Below are 18,848 nucleotides of genomic sequence, written 5' to 3'. Positions count from 1 at the left end.
TGACACTGGCGACGGGGGGTGATCACGGGGTTAAACCTTTATTGGGGGGGTTAGGGGGGTACATTAGAACTAAAGGGGGCTAACTCTAACTGCCCTAACAGTTATTACAGTCACAAATGACACCAATGCAAAAAAAAAAAAAAAAAAAAAAAAAAAAAATGACATTGGTGTCACTGTGACTGGGGGGCAGGGGTAATTGGGGGGGTGATCGGGGGGTAAAGGGGGGGTGTGAGTGTGCCTGGCATGTTCTACTGTGTGTGTGAGTGTTGGTGCAACTTACTGATCCGTTCTCCTCCGTGTCGGAACGAAAAATACCGACACGGAGGAGAGAATACATCACTTCCTCTCCTGTGTTTACATTACAGGAGAGGAAGTGATGTCACCGGGGATTTCTATTCGTCGGGAGCGATCGCGAGGGGGTGGCCATGAATGAATGGCCGTCCCCTCGTCCGGGATCGCTCCCGTACGAATTCCGACCGCCGCAGGCACCGGGCGGGGGCCCGATCGGGCCCCCGACCCGCGGGAGGCAAGGGACGTACATGTATGTCCTTATGCCTGCCCGTGCCATTGTACCGACGTACATCGGCGTGCGGCGGTCGGCAACTGGTTAATTTGTATCTTGTTTAGGTCTGCTTGGCTTGTTATTGCACAGGGAGCAACTGAAAGCAGGTAATACAGTCAATAAGCCAATTTGAGGGCGCAAACCAGACCTTCCCTTGGCGTACTATGCGTGGGACATAATTGGAAGTCTTATCATAAATGATATACTGTGTGCAGAACCTTTGATCAGAGTCAGCATCAGCATGGTAAGCTACAGTGTTAATAGTCTGGGTCACATCACTATCAGGCTTTGGTTGGCGAATGAGAATTTGTCCTCCAGCAGCTTTGACCAGCTCAGTCAAGTCTTCCTTTTTATGTTCTTTGAAGGATCCAAGGAAATAAAAATGGCATCCATCCAGTAGTTTAGGAAGCTAAGTAAAATACAATAAAAAAAAAAAAAAAAAAAAAAAAAGTTACATGAGGCAGGGAACTTATCCATAGCGCTTAAGGACACTTCTTAGAAAGTTGGACACAGGAGTGAAAGTCTACCACTGCTTACAATACAGGAATATAGAACAGTGTGTGTAATTGAAAAAGAAAATCAGAAAAATAAAAATCCTTAAGTTTCCCAAAGCAATTAAATCGGTATTAAGAACTAAAATTTCTTAATTGAAAATTAAAGTAAGATCCTAGGGGCAAAGGCACTGTTTTTTACATACACACCAAGATACAAGACATCTTCTACAGTCAGTCCAGCCAAAGTTATGGGCTGCTATGGCCGGCCAACTGTATAGGAATAGTTTTGTGGATTAATTTGTAAATCCGCCTATTCTAAAAATGATGAGATATTATAAACACAATACACTAGGGCAGTAACTTTAAAGAATTATTTTCCTAAAAATCTTCAGCTCAGGGACATAAACAACACTTATGTAAGGAATTATTGCAGGAAATGGACATTTGACTGTTAAATTTATTTTATGATAAATCACTTATTATTTATCTAAGGGGCATTATTTTAGCATTATTTTTAGTTTACAAGGTGATAATCTATACATTTTGTGAATTGGTGAACTGAAAAAAAAGTGTGCTAATGACAATAATGCTTATGGTATAATACTTTATAGTACATAAAGCATGATCTGTGGTATGCACATAATAATTGTAATGTTTTCATATAGAAAATGTTACAAAGATCAGTCACAGCAGATTAATCAGCAGTTTGCACAGAGCCCAGGCCCTGTTTTGCTTGTACCATAAGGCTCGGTTCACACTAGTGCGGGCCGTGCATTCCTGTTTGCTTGGGAATGGCAGCCTATTCATTTGAACGAAGTGCTGTGCCATGTGAACCGCACAAAAAAAAAAGAAGAGCATGCACCTTTTTTAAACGTGGCCGCAGGGAAACTGCATAGTCTTTTTGACTATGGGGTTTCCCTGTGGTTCCCGCATCCACTGAGGATGAATGGCAGCTCTACGCGTCTCAATGCGATTCCCGCACCTGCAACTGGAACGCACGGCCCGAACTAGTGTGAACCGAGCCTAAACCCATACAGCAACTATCAGTCATATTGCTGGTGAAACTGGGTAAAATGTAAGCTTATGTTCTGCATATTTAAAATTTATGTGTAGGCAAGTGTTATTAGTGTTAACTCTAGGCATTGAAATCTTAACCGCTGGGATATTTCTTATTTACTATAAAAAGGAAAATGGCTAAAAGTTTTGGAAAAAAAAAAAATATAACTGTTTCCCTTACGTTTTGTTAAAATAAAAATGCCAGAATAGTATGAAAACCATTTTTTGGAAAGTAGACACCCCCAGGTGATCTCATATTCTTGTCACAATTCTTTGAAAATAAAGAAACATTCCGGTATTCAGTGGGAAAGATTCCGGTATTCAGTGGGTTAAACCAAGCGCTTGGTAATGGTGCACTAGATACATTAATGTACGGGGACATACACAGAGCAAGGAGGAAGTGAAGGAGTTGTAATGTATTGGTCACATACAGAGGAATCATGGCGATGAAGGGGTTAATATTCAGATGTGGAGGATCAGGGAGATGCTAAAAAAAAAAAAGAGATAGTATGTGTAGAAGAGGAGGGGGTGGGGGGCTGGGGGCATGAAAAGGGTAATAAAACCTATCCCTGCAGCTGCTGTTTCATTCATTCTGTTCCTATTGACAATTACGCAATCTTTCTTCTTCCCCTGTTGTAAGGGGATAACCAATCACAGCAATCGCATGCTACCCAGCACCTCGTTTGAGTTCAGTGTCAGTGTAGTACAGTGATCACTCAGCTGATCGACTGCCCAAAGATTATTTATCCAGTGCCATTCATAAACAGCACTGAATAAATAAAGGGCCGTCAATCTGCTGTTCAAAAATGCACAGCAGTACATAATGGGTTAAAGAACTCCAGGAAAAAAAACTGATGAGAACAGCTCACTTTTAAAACCAAATTAGCAAAGTAAATCTAAATCAAACACATAAATGTAATGCACATGTAGAGTAAGAGTGTAAAAGAACTCCAGGAAAAAACACATTGTTAAAATTTGCTTGCACTAAAGCAGTCCAACAAGGTGTATGCAATGTCCTGGAGCTCTCCCTTTTTCTCAATGTATTGCTTCCCTGGGTATCAATAGCCATCGTTATACTTTCAGCACTCTAACACCCCAGCTATGGATGGTTGACACAGCAGCTGTAGTATTGTTTGCACTGCCCACATCTCCTTTCCCCTTGCCCAATCACAGAACGCTTTTCATTCTGTGAACCCATTCAGAAAGTCCAAAGTTTCTGTGAATGGACAGGGGAGAGGAGGGCTGGGCAGAGGGACTGCTGTGTAGCAGAGCCTCGCTCTCCTCTTGGAGCAAGAGAGTATGGAAAAGGCTATAATATTCATGCTCAGTAAACTAGTAAATTGTAAACAATAGAGAGATCCAAAGAAGATTCAGAAGGTGGCATACAACTCCTTGCACTTAAAATGATTTTTGTTTAAAAATAACAAACATGTTATACTTTGTCTGTGTACTGGTTTTGCACAGAGCAGCCCAGATCCTCCTCTTCTTGGGCCCCTTGCCACACACACCTGGCCCCTCCCTCCTGCTGAGTGCTCCCCACAGCAAGTAGCTTGCTATGGGGGCACCTGAGCTGAGCTGCTGCTCTGTGTGTCCATTTAGACATGGAGCTGCGGCCCAGCTTGGCCCCATCTCTCTCCTCATTGGCCTACTCACTTTGATTGACATTGGCACCTGCTGCTGCCTCCGTCAATGAGGGGAGTGACTCCCGGACAGCCGACCCTCTTGTGCAACATCGCTGGATTGAGATGGGGCTCAATTAAGTATCAGGGGGGCTCAGATAAGTATCAGGGGGGCTCAGGGGGCCCGCTGCACACAGGTTTTTTTTTAGCCTAATGAATAGAATGCATTAAGATAAAAAAAATCTTCTGCCTTTACAACCACTTTTTATTTACTGGCTACATTCTGGTTCCAGGTGAATAATTTACTGGGTAATGATACCAGGATCAAGATGACAGTTTTAAAACTCAGTGTGCAAAGGAGTTTCTATACACAATTGCTTAGGTCACTCTACAGAAGGTGGTCTCAATCTACAAGGCCTTCAAGATTTTTAAATGGAAGTTTTATTACTTCAATTCTCTGTTCATTTGGTCACCAGGGAGTGTCACAGCTCCTGCTGTAATCTCTGCCGTCTAACTGAAAATAAGAAATCTAACAGGAGAATGAGACTTCCCAATACTAGCTACAGCAAATAGACAGACCTAGGAACTCAAGGGTATTGCCTAACTCCCTGGAAGCAATAAGGAGCCTGTGGGTTATTCACCAGATTTGTGCTAGTTATTAAATTCCAGACACAAAAGCTGCCCTTGACTTCTGGGAAGCCTTGCTAATATTCTACAATAAGAAATAAAGGAAGAATGTATAAATGAGCATATTCTTACTTGTTTATTACGGAACACAAATCTTACATTAACAGTGGCCATAATTGGCTCCTTAAAATATAATTTTATTGCAGAACAAGCTTTTTCTGGTCAAAGAAACCTGAAAATATGAACTTTAATGAAGATAAAACCATTTACCAGCTGTTCTCGGTTGAGTCTAGCTCTGTGAGGTCCACCCTTTATCTCATGTGCTTCTCCTGGCTCTTGGCCACCTGACTCTAGGCAGGCCTTCACCCCTGAATAAACACAAGAGAAATTGTGCAAATGAGCATTAGATGTGGCTTATGAGCTTAATGGTAACTTACCTGCAAAGTTGTATATGAGGTAATGACAATAATAAAATATCTAAAAACATCAAACACCATCTTAGTGGCAACAATTAAACATGAATGCACAATTGCGCGAGCCAGCTTAAAGTGTTACTAAACCCAGGACTCTGCAATCACTATATCCGATCTCCCACAGTACACATGCATTTTTTTTGGTAAATATAAACTGCTAAATACCTTTTCTCATCAGCAGGTATAGTGGTCTTGTGACTTCTATCAGTGTCTGGTTAAAGCTTGTAGGAAGAGTTTTCATTCTACTCTGACTGTCCTATGAGGCTGCAGGATCCCTGTCCCTCTGTATGGACCGTGCTGATTGGCCCTGTGCTTATCACATGCACCCTACCAAGAAAAAAAAAAAACCTCTCTAGCAATATACACCAAACTGAGCATATGCAGAGTGACTCCAAGTCCTGTCTCACCAGGAGATGGATCGGGGACAGTGGAAGACAGTATCAAACAGCCTTTTTACACAATGTGGAGTATAGCAAGCATGCTTTCCTGCATATGCAGACTGATTTTGGGTTTTTGGGTTTAGTAACACTTTAAGTGATACAGAGCTGAGAAGTTAACCGCATGAAAAGTTAACCGAAGAATTAAAATGAAATGTAATATCGATCATACACTGCACAGAGAAGCAGTAACTCTTTAGTAAAAAAAAATGTGTGTAAATGTGGATTTGCACAATAGATTGTTATAAACTTCCTCACTAGTATTTAGACCTATTGCAGACTTTTTTTACATTTTAAACTAGCCCAATGTAGTGTTTACAGGAGTATTTGTATTTATATGCACTGCAGACCTTCTGTAAAAGCCATGATCACAATATAAATGTTGGCGCCTCAGCTGACAATTACCATACTTCACCTAACAAAAAAGTGATGCAAAATTGCAGCTTTGCTAAAAAAAAAATCTGTCCAATTACTCCGTAGATGTTCCAAAAGGAAATAAAGACCAAGACAATCTTTCAGACTAGAATATTATCAGCAACAAAGGGGTTTAAATGATTGAAGGGGATAGGCTGCTATGCAATATCCAAATTTCAGCAGGTTTCACAAAGCTTGCTGTTCACTGCACAGACCATTGATTCCTAAATGATACTATGAATGTCATTCTAAATCGTATTATACTGTTAACTATTAACACTATGTTAAAGGAAGCCTAAACTTTAAAGTGGTTGTAAACCAGGGGTGCCCAACCTTTTGAAGAGTGAGGGCCACTTAAGCGACTTAGTAACCAGTCATGGGCCACAATGAGCAGAGTGGGTGGATGACAGGTCTAACCACTCTACTCTATATGCCCTCTCATCCGATCAGATGGAAGGGGATAGGTAGGTGGGTATAAAACTGACACAAGTTTGTCTACATCTGCCTCTCCATAGAGGTGAATGGAGGGTCCGATTGGGTGAAAGGGGCCTAAGGCTGCTTTTACATTGATGGTCTGCAGTCTACCCACACCAAGGGTGCAGCTTGTGCACCGGTGGCTTAGCTGTACTTTGCCACAGAATTCTATTATATCCTGTAGGTGTAGTGCACTTTCTGAAACGGCACCAAACCCACAGGTAAAACCAAAAATCTATGGCCCAGTGCAGGTAAGCCACAGGTGCACTACACCTGAGGATCAGTTTGAAAACAGCCCAGTAACCACTGCAGAATAGATATGCCCATATATACACTGTGATTTTAGTAATAAAAATGTACCTTTAATAACAGCATTCAATTCAGGTGTCGCCGGCTGTTGCTGTCCCAGGTAGAGTGCATTTGGTATCACTCCGCCTATGATAGGAGTCTGCACTATACAGGAAGCATTGGCTTATGCAGCTCTGCTCCGCAGCTGCTTGCTTACTCTACTGCTGGCTTCATTCACAACACTGATGCTCTGGCATGGCGAGTAGGCAACCTGGGCTTGCCAACCCGCCATCCCAGGGCAGGTGGTCACGGGCCACATCAGAGGGCTCCTGGGCCACTGATTGGGCACCCTTGTTGTAAACCCTCACATATACCCAATGAAGTGATTCGCTTTAGATGGTACTCTGAGATAAAACAAATCTTCCTACATACGTTTTGTTTGTATGCAGTTTTCTCTTTTTTACATCCCCTCAAAAGTTCAGAATTTAGATAAAACTCTTCTTCATCTGTCAGGAGCACAGAGGAGGGAGCGAGGAGCTGCAGTTAGAGTTCTTGTACAGTGTGTGAGCTGATTGGAGGAAAGGATCAAACCCTCCTTTACACACTGTACAGGAACAAAGCAGACCTGTGCTGTGAACAGACCAGCAGTGTGTTGGAGCTCTCCTCCCCCGTCACCCTTTTATCTCATGTGTAGGAATAACACGCTGATACCAGAGGATGGAAGCACCAGAGAGAAATGACACTGGGAGCTTTGGAGCGAGACAAGTAAACACTACAAATATACAATCACTGGCCACTTTACTAGGTACACCTGTTCAATTTCTTGGCAACACAAATTGCTAATCAGCCAATCACATGGCAGCAACTCAATGCATTTAGGCATCTAGACGTGGGGTAGACAACTTGCTGAAACTCAAACCAAGCATCAGAATGGGGAAGAAAGGGAATTTCAGTGACTTTGAACATGGCATGGTTGTTGTTGCCAGACGGCCTGGTCTGAATATTTCAAAAACTGCTGATCTACTGGGATTTTCACACACAGCCATCTCTAGGGTTTACAGAGAACGGACCGAAAAGGTGAAAATATCCAGTGAGCGGCAGTGTGGATGAAAAGGCCTTGTTAATGTCAGAGTAGAATGGGCAGGTTTCAGAGGATAGAAAGGCAACAGTAACTCAAATAATCACTCGTTACAACCAAGATATGCAGAATACATCTCTGAACGCACAACACATCGAACCTTGAAGCAGATGGGCTCCAGTCAGCTAAGAACAGGAAACTGAGGCTACAATTCACACAGGCTCACTAAAATTGGACAATAGAAGATTGAGAAAACGTTACCTGGTCTGATGAGTCTCGATTTTAGCTGTGACATTCAGATGGTAGGGTTAGAATTTGACGTAAACAATATGAAAGCATGGATCCATCCCACCTTGTATCAACGGTTCAGGCTGGGGGCATATTTTCTTGGCACACTTAGCACCAATTGAGGATTGTTTAACCACTTTAAGACTGACACTATTTTTCAAACTTGTTGTTTACAAGTTAAAATCATTATTTTTTTGCTAGAAAATTACTTAGAACCCCCAAAACATTATATATGTATTTTTTCTAACACCCTAGAGAATAAAAGTCATTGCAATGCTTTGTCACACCATATTTGTGCAGTAGTCTTATAAGCACATAAAAAAAAATACACTTTTTTTGAATTAAAAAATAAGACAACAGTAGTGTTAGCCCAATTCTTTTTTATATTGTGAAAGATGATGTTACGACGATTAAATTGATGCCCAACAAAAAGTGCCCGCTTGTGGAATGGCAACAATCGTTTGCCCTTAAAAATCTCCATATGCAACGTTTAAAAAATTCTACAGGTTGCATGTTTTCAGTTACAGAGGAGGTCTAGGACTAGAGTTATTGCGCTCGCTCTAACGATCGTGGTAATACCTCACATGTGTGGTTTGAACACCACTTTCATATTTACCTTTTATTTTTAATTTGTACACTCTACAAAAAAAGATAGTGTAATTTTTATTCCTATTATAAGGAATGTAAACATCCCTTGTAATAGGAAAAAAAAAGCATAATAGGACCTCTTAAATATGAGATCTGGGGTCAAAAAAACCTCAGATCTCATATTTACACTAAAATGCTATAATAAAAAGAAAAATGTTGTTTGAAAAAAATTTTTGGACGTCGCTTCTGTCCTGCAATGGTATGGAGTCGGATGAGGGCCATCTTCCCCTCACTCAGCTCCATACCGCAGAGGACACAGAATTCGATCACCTCCGCCGATACGGCTGTTAAGCGGTGGAGGGCACCGGAGAGTGGCAGGAGGTGGGGGCCCTCTCCCGCCGCCGTTAAAAGTGATCTCGCAGAGCCCACTTTTAGCTGAAAGTGGATCGCCCTCTGAAGAAGAGACAACCAGGGTTATGGCAGCTAGCTGCTGCCATAACAACGATATTCCTCTTCAAACAGCCAACGTATAATGGCGGCAAAAACACCAAATCAAGGTAATTACCGCTCCAGGTGGTATCAGTTGTATCCACATTGTCCTAGTATGTAGGAGATGAGGGGTGGCGGCTCAGCAAAGTCAAATGGCATAAAATGGAGAAAGAATGGCCGCACTCCAAAATAATGCCTTTATTAAATGAAGCTTGATTCATACATCAATCAGAGACACAGGTCCAGATGATAGCCAAGATGAGTCTCTGATGTATGGATCAAGTGTCATTTAATAAAGGCATTATTTTGGAGTGCAGCCGTCCTTTCTCCATTCTCTTCCATATAACAGTGGCGGGCGGTCCGTAAGTGGTTAAATGCCACAGCCTACCTGAGTATTGTTGCTTACCATGTCCATCCCTCTATGACTACAGTTTACCCATCTTCTGATGGCTACTTCCAACAGGATAATGCACCATGTCACAAAGCTCAAATAATCTCAAACTGGTTTCTTGAACAGAACAATGAGTTTAGTGTACTCCAATGGTCTCCACAGTCACCAGATTTGGAATGTGGTGGAACAGGAGATTCACATCATGGATGTGCAGCTGACAAATCTGCAGCAACAACGTGAAGCTATTAGGGGTGCAACGGATGGGCACCGATCCGCGATCCGAACGGGTCACCCCACTCGGATCGGCACATGCCACGATCCGTGGAGAGCTCAGCGGTCTCGGCCTTAGGAAAGGCCGCGGCTTCAGCCTATTTCCGAAGCGGCGGCCATCTTGGTACACCCGCCGGCGATCACCTGTAAACAAACCATGAGGACGCCGGTCATGATGACGCCGGTTCCTCTCTCCCCTCTCTGTACTGATCTGTACAGTGGAGGGGAGAAATCGGATGGCTGTGACTGCCATCCGAGCAATGCCCTGCCAATACATACCCTGCCAATACTCTGCAATACATACCCTGCCAATACTCGCCAATACTTACCCTGACAATACTCGCCAATACTTACCCTGACAATACTCGCCAATACCCAGCAATGCCCTAGCAATGCCCTAGCAATACCCAGCAATGCCCTAGCAATACCCAGCAATGCCCTAGCAATACCCAGCCAATACTTATCCTGCCAATACTTATCCTGCCAATACTTATCCTGCCAATACTTATCCTGCCAATACTTATCCTGCCAATACTTATCCTGCCAATACTTATCCTGCCAATACTCTGCAATACCCTGCCAATACTTATCCTGCCAATATTCTGCAATACCCTGGCAATACTTACCCTGCCAATACCCAGCCATACCCATCCATGCTCAGCCAATATTATATTGGGGGAGATGATGTGGATATTACAGTGGGGGAGATGTATATTACAGTGGGGGGAGATGTATATTGCAATGGTGACTATATGGTGGTGGCATTTTCACAGGTTTTTGCAAATTCAATTATTATTTGCTGATCTGAAAAATTATCCAATCCATGACTCTGTCCCGAGGAACGATCCGATCCGTGAGTTTTTTGATCCGTTGCACCCCTAGAAGCTATCATATCGAAATGGATCAAAATCTCTGAGGAATGTTTCCAAAACCTTGTTGAACCTATGCAATGAAAAATTAAGGCAGATGGGGGTCCAACCCAGTACTAGCAAGGTGTACCTAATTAAGTGGCGAGTGAGTGTATGTACTTTGTTCAGATTTCATGACAGAGGTGTACAACCACTTTAACTTTTTCTGTTTAGTGAAATGATCAGCTGAACCCTTCCCCCTTCTCAAATGCATAGTCTTTTGCTCAAGTGTCCAACACTGTAGGAAGGCTGGAGAAGAATTTTCATATGGAGAGGTAAATATATCAGCCCGATTTTACGTCTTTACTCATCACAGTAGTGTAATGATGTTGCTCTATGGTCCAACAAGCAGTCAGTTGACCAAGGAAGATGCCACCACCACCTGCCTATGCAGGATGGCAGGAATGTGTGAATCATAACTACCGTATATACTCGAGTATAGGCCGACCCGAATATAAGCCGAGGCCCCCAATTTACCCCAAAAAAACTGGGAAACTTATTGACTCGTGTATAAGCCGAGGGTGAGACATGCCTGTCCATCCCTGTGTGTCCATCCATCCCTGTGTGTGTGTGTCCATCCATCCCTGTGTGTGTGTGTGTCCAGTAGTAGGCAAGTTCAGGTTAGACCAAGTAATTAGGAGGCTGCAATAAGAGATAGCAGCCTTAGACTAAACGAGCTAGTAGCAATGTTTTGCTAAAACGCTCGCCAGTAAACGACTGGGAATTGAGCGTATTCCTATGTAGAGGAGTGGTTAGACAGGGCCAGGAAGAGAGCCCCCGCCCCCAGCAATGGTATTTATTTAACATAACATATTAGCATACACTCAACATTTGTATCAAGACTTGTGGCAATGTAAGGTATAAACTAAATAGAAATGTGTGCTAAAGCTAAGTGCAAGTGTTCATCTGAGCTTCCCTGAAAATCCACGAATGCACCACTGCAACTGTCCCAAAGTCTCCTCCTAGAGTGACATAAACGCTACTTAGTAGGCATGGAGTTAGTGTCGCATGCAATAGAAGAGGTATGGTCACTGCAAGATTTTATATATACATATATAAGGCGATCTCCCCATCTATCCCTCAACCATCCAGGGATTGCCCTCCCTTTGTAAGGCATCCTAGTCAGGCAACCCTCCCAGCAAGGATAAATTAGTGAACATGAATTCCACTCAGGTGTGACCCCAGCTGCATAGGAGCCAGGTCATTTACAGACATAATGCCGATAATTTTCTCCCCTAACCCCACCCAGGGTGAGCATGTGAGGGCCGTCTTAATCTCCTATGGCTCAAACACATTATGTACTCAGGTGCGATTAGCAAGCTTTATAATACACCACATCTGGGACGCCCCTCTCTAAGAGCATCAATCAAGGAGAAGAATCATGAAATTCTCTCCTGGGGCCAGGATCAGGCAGACAGGGCCTTGCGTGGAAGCCAGTGTAACCAGTCTACGATACATACATGTCTTGGGTACAACATGCTAGATTCATCTATCTATTTTGCATGCAAAAGCAAACATTTAAACATTAAGGCACAAAGACCTTCATTAAGAGCATTAGGTGTAACACTGTAAAAAACATAAAACGGCATTAGTGCAGAATAGATAACTTTCATTGTACCGTGGAGCAGGTGGAGCTCGCATGTTCGGGACTCCTGCAACCTGTGAGGAAACAATACTTTGTGTGCAGCAGGGGTAAAACATTAGGGAACAAAAGCCCCCAATAGATCACTTCACAGTGGATGTGGGATATATGTGCACATCTGAGGGTCAGGTAGTCAAAAGACAGGATGGTGCTTGGGTCCTCCTGCAGCAGGCGTCCATGCACAGTGTAGGAAGTTCCGCCATTGGGGGGGTCAAAACACCCTGCTAGTGCCAGGCAGTGGGTTGTTCACAAGGCGGGTCAGCTACAAGGGCAGAGGTGGTGAGGGGGGGAAACAGAAAATGACATCTTGCTGACCTTTCCATAGATGGTGCCTGGGATCTTCTCCTTGATGCCAGGATCGCCGCTCTTCTCGTCTGACAGACGGCGTCGGCGCCTCGGCGGCCATTCCACTGTTCAAAAGCCGCGCCTCCATCTGTGATAGGCGGAACACTCAATTTCCCAGCAGTCTGTGTTCCGCCTATCACGGACATCCTCATCCTCGTCCGTAGTATGAGGATGAGCGGATGTCCGTGATAGGCGGACCACTGACTGCTGGGAAATTGAGTGTTCCGCCTATCACAGACAGGGAGGCGCGGCTGTTGAATTGTAGAATGGCCGCCGTCTGTCTGCTCGACACGCTGATCGGGCAGGCAGACGGCGATGACTCGAGTATAAGCCGAGGGGGGCACTTTCAGCCTCAAAAAAGAGGCTGAAAATCTCGGCTTATACTCGAGTATATACGGTACAAACATTTAACAAATAAAAGTTCACATAGTTGTGATTTAGCAGTGTGGTTTATATAGTAAACCCCAAAAATGTTCTAAACTGTCCTTAAAAGTCATCAAATGACTAACACAGCTTTGTTCTCAGCTAGCCTAATGCGGAGAGGAACTTAGTCATTCTGCACAGATGTGCTGGTAGTTAAAGAAGCTCCATTGGTCTTCACTTAGAACTACTTACATTCTCCCAAAGTCATTACAACCTAGCAATGTTTCCTGCAATAATTGGGATCCCTACAGGCAGAGCACTCAGCAGAAAATAGACTGAGCAGCGAGTACTCCAGCCACTGCACAATGGAAACAGTTCTAGGCATGTTTTAGCTTCAGCACTTCTATTGCACCTATACAGAAGGGTCACCAAACTAGATTAGAATCCAAGGAGCTAGGAAAAAAAAAAAAAGAGTATCTAAAGAAAACAATACAACTCTCTCCAAATGTTTGGCAGCTGAGAATAATTTTAAGTAATAATATTTCTTAAAATCTGCCCAGTCCTACATACAGGTTCCTGTTATATTGTGTCTTTAAAAAGCACTACCAGCTATGTAAGGTCATCAAGTTCTAGGCTTTCAGATTTTTTCTTATTTCTTTATAAGCATCTTATGGGTTAGGACAGCTTCCATATCCAATTAGCTAAAAAATAAATTCAGTAGAAAAATCCATAATATTTCTATTTTGCCAAGTACATCTTCAATAACTGGCAAGAGCAAAAATAAGTTAATGCACCGTCCTGGCTAAAAGCACAGCTAAAAGCCTGCTGAACCAGGCTGCAAGACTTAATAGAACAGAGTAGAGTTGAAAAGACTGAACTTAATGGGGTTCATTTACTAACACTGGAGAATGCACAATCTGGTGCAGCTTTGCATAGAAACCAATCAGCTTCCAGGTTTTTGTATCAAAGTTTAATTGAACAAGCTGAAGTTAGAAGCTGATTGGCTACCATGCACAGCTGCACCAGATTTCTCAATCCCAAGTAAGGCCCCTTTCACACGGGGCAGATCAGTGCTGATCCGCCCCGTGGATGTCAGCTTGCTCAGCGGGGATCGCCGGAGCGATCTCCGCTGAGCAGAAGATGACGGGTCCATCTCTGCACACTGCGCAGGGACAGACCTGTCACTGTCTTCCCCTATGGGAGATCGGATGACGACGGACCGCAGTGTCCGTCGTCACCCGATCTGATGACGGATGGAAAAATAGCTTTTTCCTCCGTCACACTTTTTCGGATCGGAGCGGGTCGGATGTCAGCGGACTTGTCACCGCTGACATCCGACGCTCCATAGACCCCTATGGAGCATCCGTTCAGGTCGTCCGTGTGAAAGAGGCATTAGTCACCCCCCGTATTTTAGGGTATCAATAATAGTGGTTACCAATAACACTTGTTCATTTTACTTGCCTGGAGTTGCTTTTTAATGCAGTTGTTATTCACTACAAAACATTTAACCTACCCTGTTTCCCCTAAAATAAGACCTAGCGTGATTGTCGGTGTTGGCTGCAATATAAGCCCTACCACCCAAATAAGCCCTACTCTGTTTTCTCAAAAATAAGCCCTACCCTGAAAAGAAGACCTACAAGGACTTTAACTAGGGCTTATTTGGGGGGTAGGGCTTTTATTGCAGCTATCACCGACAATCACACTAGGTCTTATTTTAGGGGAAACAGGGTAGGTATGGACAAAACATTTAACCTAGGTATGAAGCAACCTAAAACATGTTTCTTTCCCATGTTTACATGATACAGACAAATATAAACTATGAAGCTACCTGAGGCATTATTCATATACAAAAACTCAGTATTTAATGTCATGCTACATAAAATGTAATAGTGTGTGTGTATATATATATATATATATATATATATATATATATATATATATATATATATATATATATATATATATATACACACACATACACACACACACACACACACACACACACACACACATACATATATATATATATATATATATATATACACACACACATACAGTATCTCACAAAAGTGAGTACACCCCTCACATTTTTGTAAATATTTTATTATATATTTTCATGTGACAACACAGAAGAAATGTTATTTTGCTACAATGTAAAGTAGTGAGTGTACAGCTCGTATAACAATGTAAATTTGCTGTCCCCTCAAAATAACTCAACACACAGCCATTAATGTCTAAACCGCTGGCAACAAAAGTGAGTACACCCCTAAGTGAAAATGTCCAAATTGGGTCCAATTAGCCATTTTCCCTCCCCAGTGTCATGTAACTCGTTAGTGTTACAAGGCCTCTGGTGTGATTGGGGAGCAGTTGTGTTAAATTTGGTGTTGTCACTCTCATTCTCTCATACTGGTCACTGGAAGTTCAACATGGCACCTCATGGAAAATAACTCTCTGAGGATCTGAAAAAAAGAATTGTTGGTCTAAATAAAGATGGCCTAGGCTATAAGAAGATTGCCAAGACCCTAAAACTGAGCTGCAACACGGTGGCCAAAATCATGCAGCAGTTTAACAGAATAGGTCCCACTCAGAACAGGACTTGCCAAGGTCGACCAAAGAAGTTGAGTGCGCGTGTTCAGCGTCATATCCTGAGGTTGTCTTTGGGAAATAGACATATGAGTCCTGCCAGCATTGCTGCGGAGGTGGGAGGGGTCAGCCTGTCAGTACTCATAGGCCGCACACTGCATCAAATTGGTCTGCATGGCTGTTGTCATCCCAGAAGGAAGCCTCTTCTAAAGATGATGCACAAGAAAGCCAACAAACAGTTTGCTGAAGACAAGCAGACTAAGGACATGGATTACTGGAACCATGTGCTGTCGTCTGATGAGACCAAGATAAACTTATTTGGTTCAGATGGTGTCAAGTGTGTGTAGCGGCAACCAGGTGAGGAGTACAAAGACAAGTGTGTCTGACCTACAGTTAAGCACGGTGGTGGGAGTGTCATGGTCTGGGGCTGCATGAGTGCTGCTGGAACTGGGGAGCTACAGTTCATTGAGAGAATCATGAATGCCAACATGTACTGTGACATACTGAAGCAGAGCATGGTCTCCTCCCTACAGAAACTGGGCCGCAGGGCAATATTCCAACCTGAGAATGACTCTAAACACACCTCGAAGACGACGACTGCCTTGATGAAGAAGCTTAGGGTAAAAGTGATGGACTGGCCAAGCATGTCTCTAGACCCAAACTCTATTGAGCATCTGTGGGGCATCCTTAAACGGAAGGTAGAGGAGCACAAGGTCTCTAACATCCACCAGCTCTGTGATGTTGTCATAGAGGAGTGGAAGAGGACTCCAGTGGCAACCTGTTAACCCTCTTGGGCATGGAGTTCACCAGAGCTTAAGGCAGTGCTGGAAAATAATGGTGGCCACATACAATATTGACACTTTGGGCCCAATTTGGACATTTTCACTTAGGGGTGTACTCACTTTTGTTGCCAGTGGTTAGACCTTAATGGCTGTGTGTTGCGTTATTTTGAGAGGACAGCAAATTTACACTGTTATACAAGCTGTACACGCACTACTTTACATTGTAGCAAAGCGTAATTTCTTCAGTGTTGTCATATAATTAAATATTAACAGAAACGTGAGGGGTGCACTCACTTTTGTGAGATACTGTATATACATATATACAGTATATATTATACAGGATTTATATAGTGCCAACAGTTTGTGCTAAGAAAAGGTATGACAATCAATTTATAGTAAAGAAGGTAACAGAAGTGACAGAAATGTACCTGAACAAATTAATCAAAGATAAGACTAAACAGGAGTCAACAATGGTTGTAGTGCCAATCATTCTCGACTATAATGTACAACATAAAAAGATAGAGAGAATAAAACAATTACAAGATGCTCTACCTACCAACCTTAGATTTGTATATAAAAGAGCACCAACAAGAGGTTTTACTTTTTTCACGAGAAAAGGTTTCTATACCTACAAACGATGCTTCACGTGTACGAAAACCAAACGCCTAAATGAAAAGAAATTGAATTTCACATCTACGGGCACGAGGGACACCTATGGGGCCAAAGACTTCATCTGCTGCAATACAGAAGGAGCTGTCTATGCCCTTAAATGCAATTGCAGCCTACAATACTTTGGGTGCACCAAAAAGACCCCTAAAGGTGTGAATCAAGCATGTTCAAAATATTCTTAATGGAAATGATAAACACACCGTATCAAAACACTTTCTTCTATGCCACAACAAAAATCCCATGATTTAAAGTTCTGGGGAATAGAATCATATATCAAAACACTGGCGTGGACGTCACAAGGTTAGAACCGTCAGCCAGTTAGAATCAAAATGGATCTTTACACTAGATACTTTCTCGCCTCGATGCCTGAATATCGAATTTGATCTCAACTGCTTTCGCAGTGATTTCTTTATATTTTTATTGTTATGCATTGATCACCTCTATTTTTATGATCTTTCCTTTTATACAATCTTTTTTATGATCTGTTTCTCAGTGTGCATTTCCATCATAGTTTCTATGCCCGCCTTAACCACTTTAGCCCCGGACCATTTTGCTGGCCAAAGACCAGAGCACATTTTGAGATTCGGCACTGCGCCAATTTAACTGACACTTGTGTGTTCGTACGACGAGTCTCCGAAACAAAATCAATGTCCTTTTTTTCCCCACAAATAGAGCTTTCTTTTGGTGGTATTTGATCACCTCTGTGGTTTTTATTTTTTGCGCTATAAAAACAAAAATAAAGTGTACATTTTTGAAAAAAAACGCACTATTTTTTACTTTTTGCTATAATAAATATCTCCCAAAAATATATAAAAAAAACATTTTATTTCCCTCAGTTTAGGCCAATACGTATTCTTCTACAAAATTATAGCGTCTACAAAATAGGGGTTAGTTTTATGGCATTTTTAATATATATATATATTTTTTACTAGTAATGGCAGCAATCTGCTTTTTTTTTCATGACTGCGATATTATAGCGGACACATCGGACAATTTTGACACATTTTTGGGACCACTTTTACAGCGATCGGTGCTATAAAATTGCACTGATCCCTGTAAAAATGAAACTGGCAGTGAAGGGGTTAATCACTAGCTGGCTAGAAAGTGGTTAAGTGTGTCCTAGGGAGTGATTCTAACTGTTAGGGGGCATGGCTACATGTGACACATCACTGATAATAGCTCCCGATCACAGGGAGCTATGATCAGTGACAGTGTCACTAGGCACTATGGGGAGATGTTTATTTACATTAGCATCTCCCCGTTCTGCAGCTCCGTGAGACGATCGCTGGACCTGCGATCCTACCCACGGAGCTCCCGGCAGGGTCGCGCGCATGCCGCTGGCGGCACGCACATGACCACACGGTGGCAAATTTAAAGAGATGTACCTGTACGCCCATTTGCCCAGCTGTGCCATTCTGCTGACGTAATGTACATGCGGCGGTTTTTGAAAATATAATATATACACATAAAAATTATGTAGTATGTGTATTTTTTACATGTATTTTTATATATGCAGCCATATTCACTTTCTTTGTCAATTTTTTATGTTGGGAGCGTTTTATTAATACATATTTTTATAAATATAATTTTAAATACATTATAGGTCAATTCCATGATGTGTTATATATTATTGATGTTATATTATATTTTTAGCCCAAAAAGGAAAAAACTGCTGTTGTAACGGATTATAAAGTATTAGCTGGAGTTCGGAATCACCTCCCCCAAGACAGACAATTATGCTGTCCGAAGGTGCCCCCTGCGTTCCTACATCCAGACAGGATGGTGCGTTACTGGCCAAATCATCAACGAATGCAGCCATCACATCTAACAATTGGTAAGTTGCAATAAACTACATTTTGGTTTAATACCGCTTTATTTCCTTGCTGGAAATAGAAAAGCTGACTTACAGTATCAGCACAGCGAAAGGATAAACTATACTTTAAAGAATCCTTTAAAAGTAGCGGTCGATTTATAAATGTATATACTGTAAATGTATAGGTAAACGGCG

The 18,848-nt window shown here is 42.3% G+C and overlaps 1 protein-coding gene across 1 annotated transcript in view; it reads right to left on the bottom strand.

Moving 5' to 3' along the window:
- Positions 1-548: 548 nt before the first annotated feature.
- BARD1 (BRCA1 associated RING domain 1) overlaps positions 549-18,848 on the bottom strand; it is a 146,419-nt gene continuing 128,119 nt past the window's right edge. The window contains exons 10-11 of the mRNA XM_077448326.1: positions 4,629-4,726; positions 549-971 (exon numbers count right to left, since the gene is read on the bottom strand). Coding sequence (XP_077304452.1) covers positions 642-971; positions 4,629-4,726 — 428 coding nt within the window. The 3' untranslated portion in view covers positions 549-641. The remainder of the gene's footprint in view (positions 972-4,628; positions 4,727-18,848) is intronic.

Source organism: Lithobates pipiens, unplaced genomic scaffold (genome assembly GCF_037356315.1).
Source record: "Lithobates pipiens isolate NorthernLeopardFrog02 unplaced genomic scaffold, aLitPip1_a1.2 Scaffold_22, whole genome shotgun sequence".
NCBI lineage: Eukaryota > Metazoa > Chordata > Amphibia > Anura > Ranidae > Lithobates > Lithobates pipiens.
This window is presented reverse-complemented; position numbering and strand designations above follow the sequence as displayed.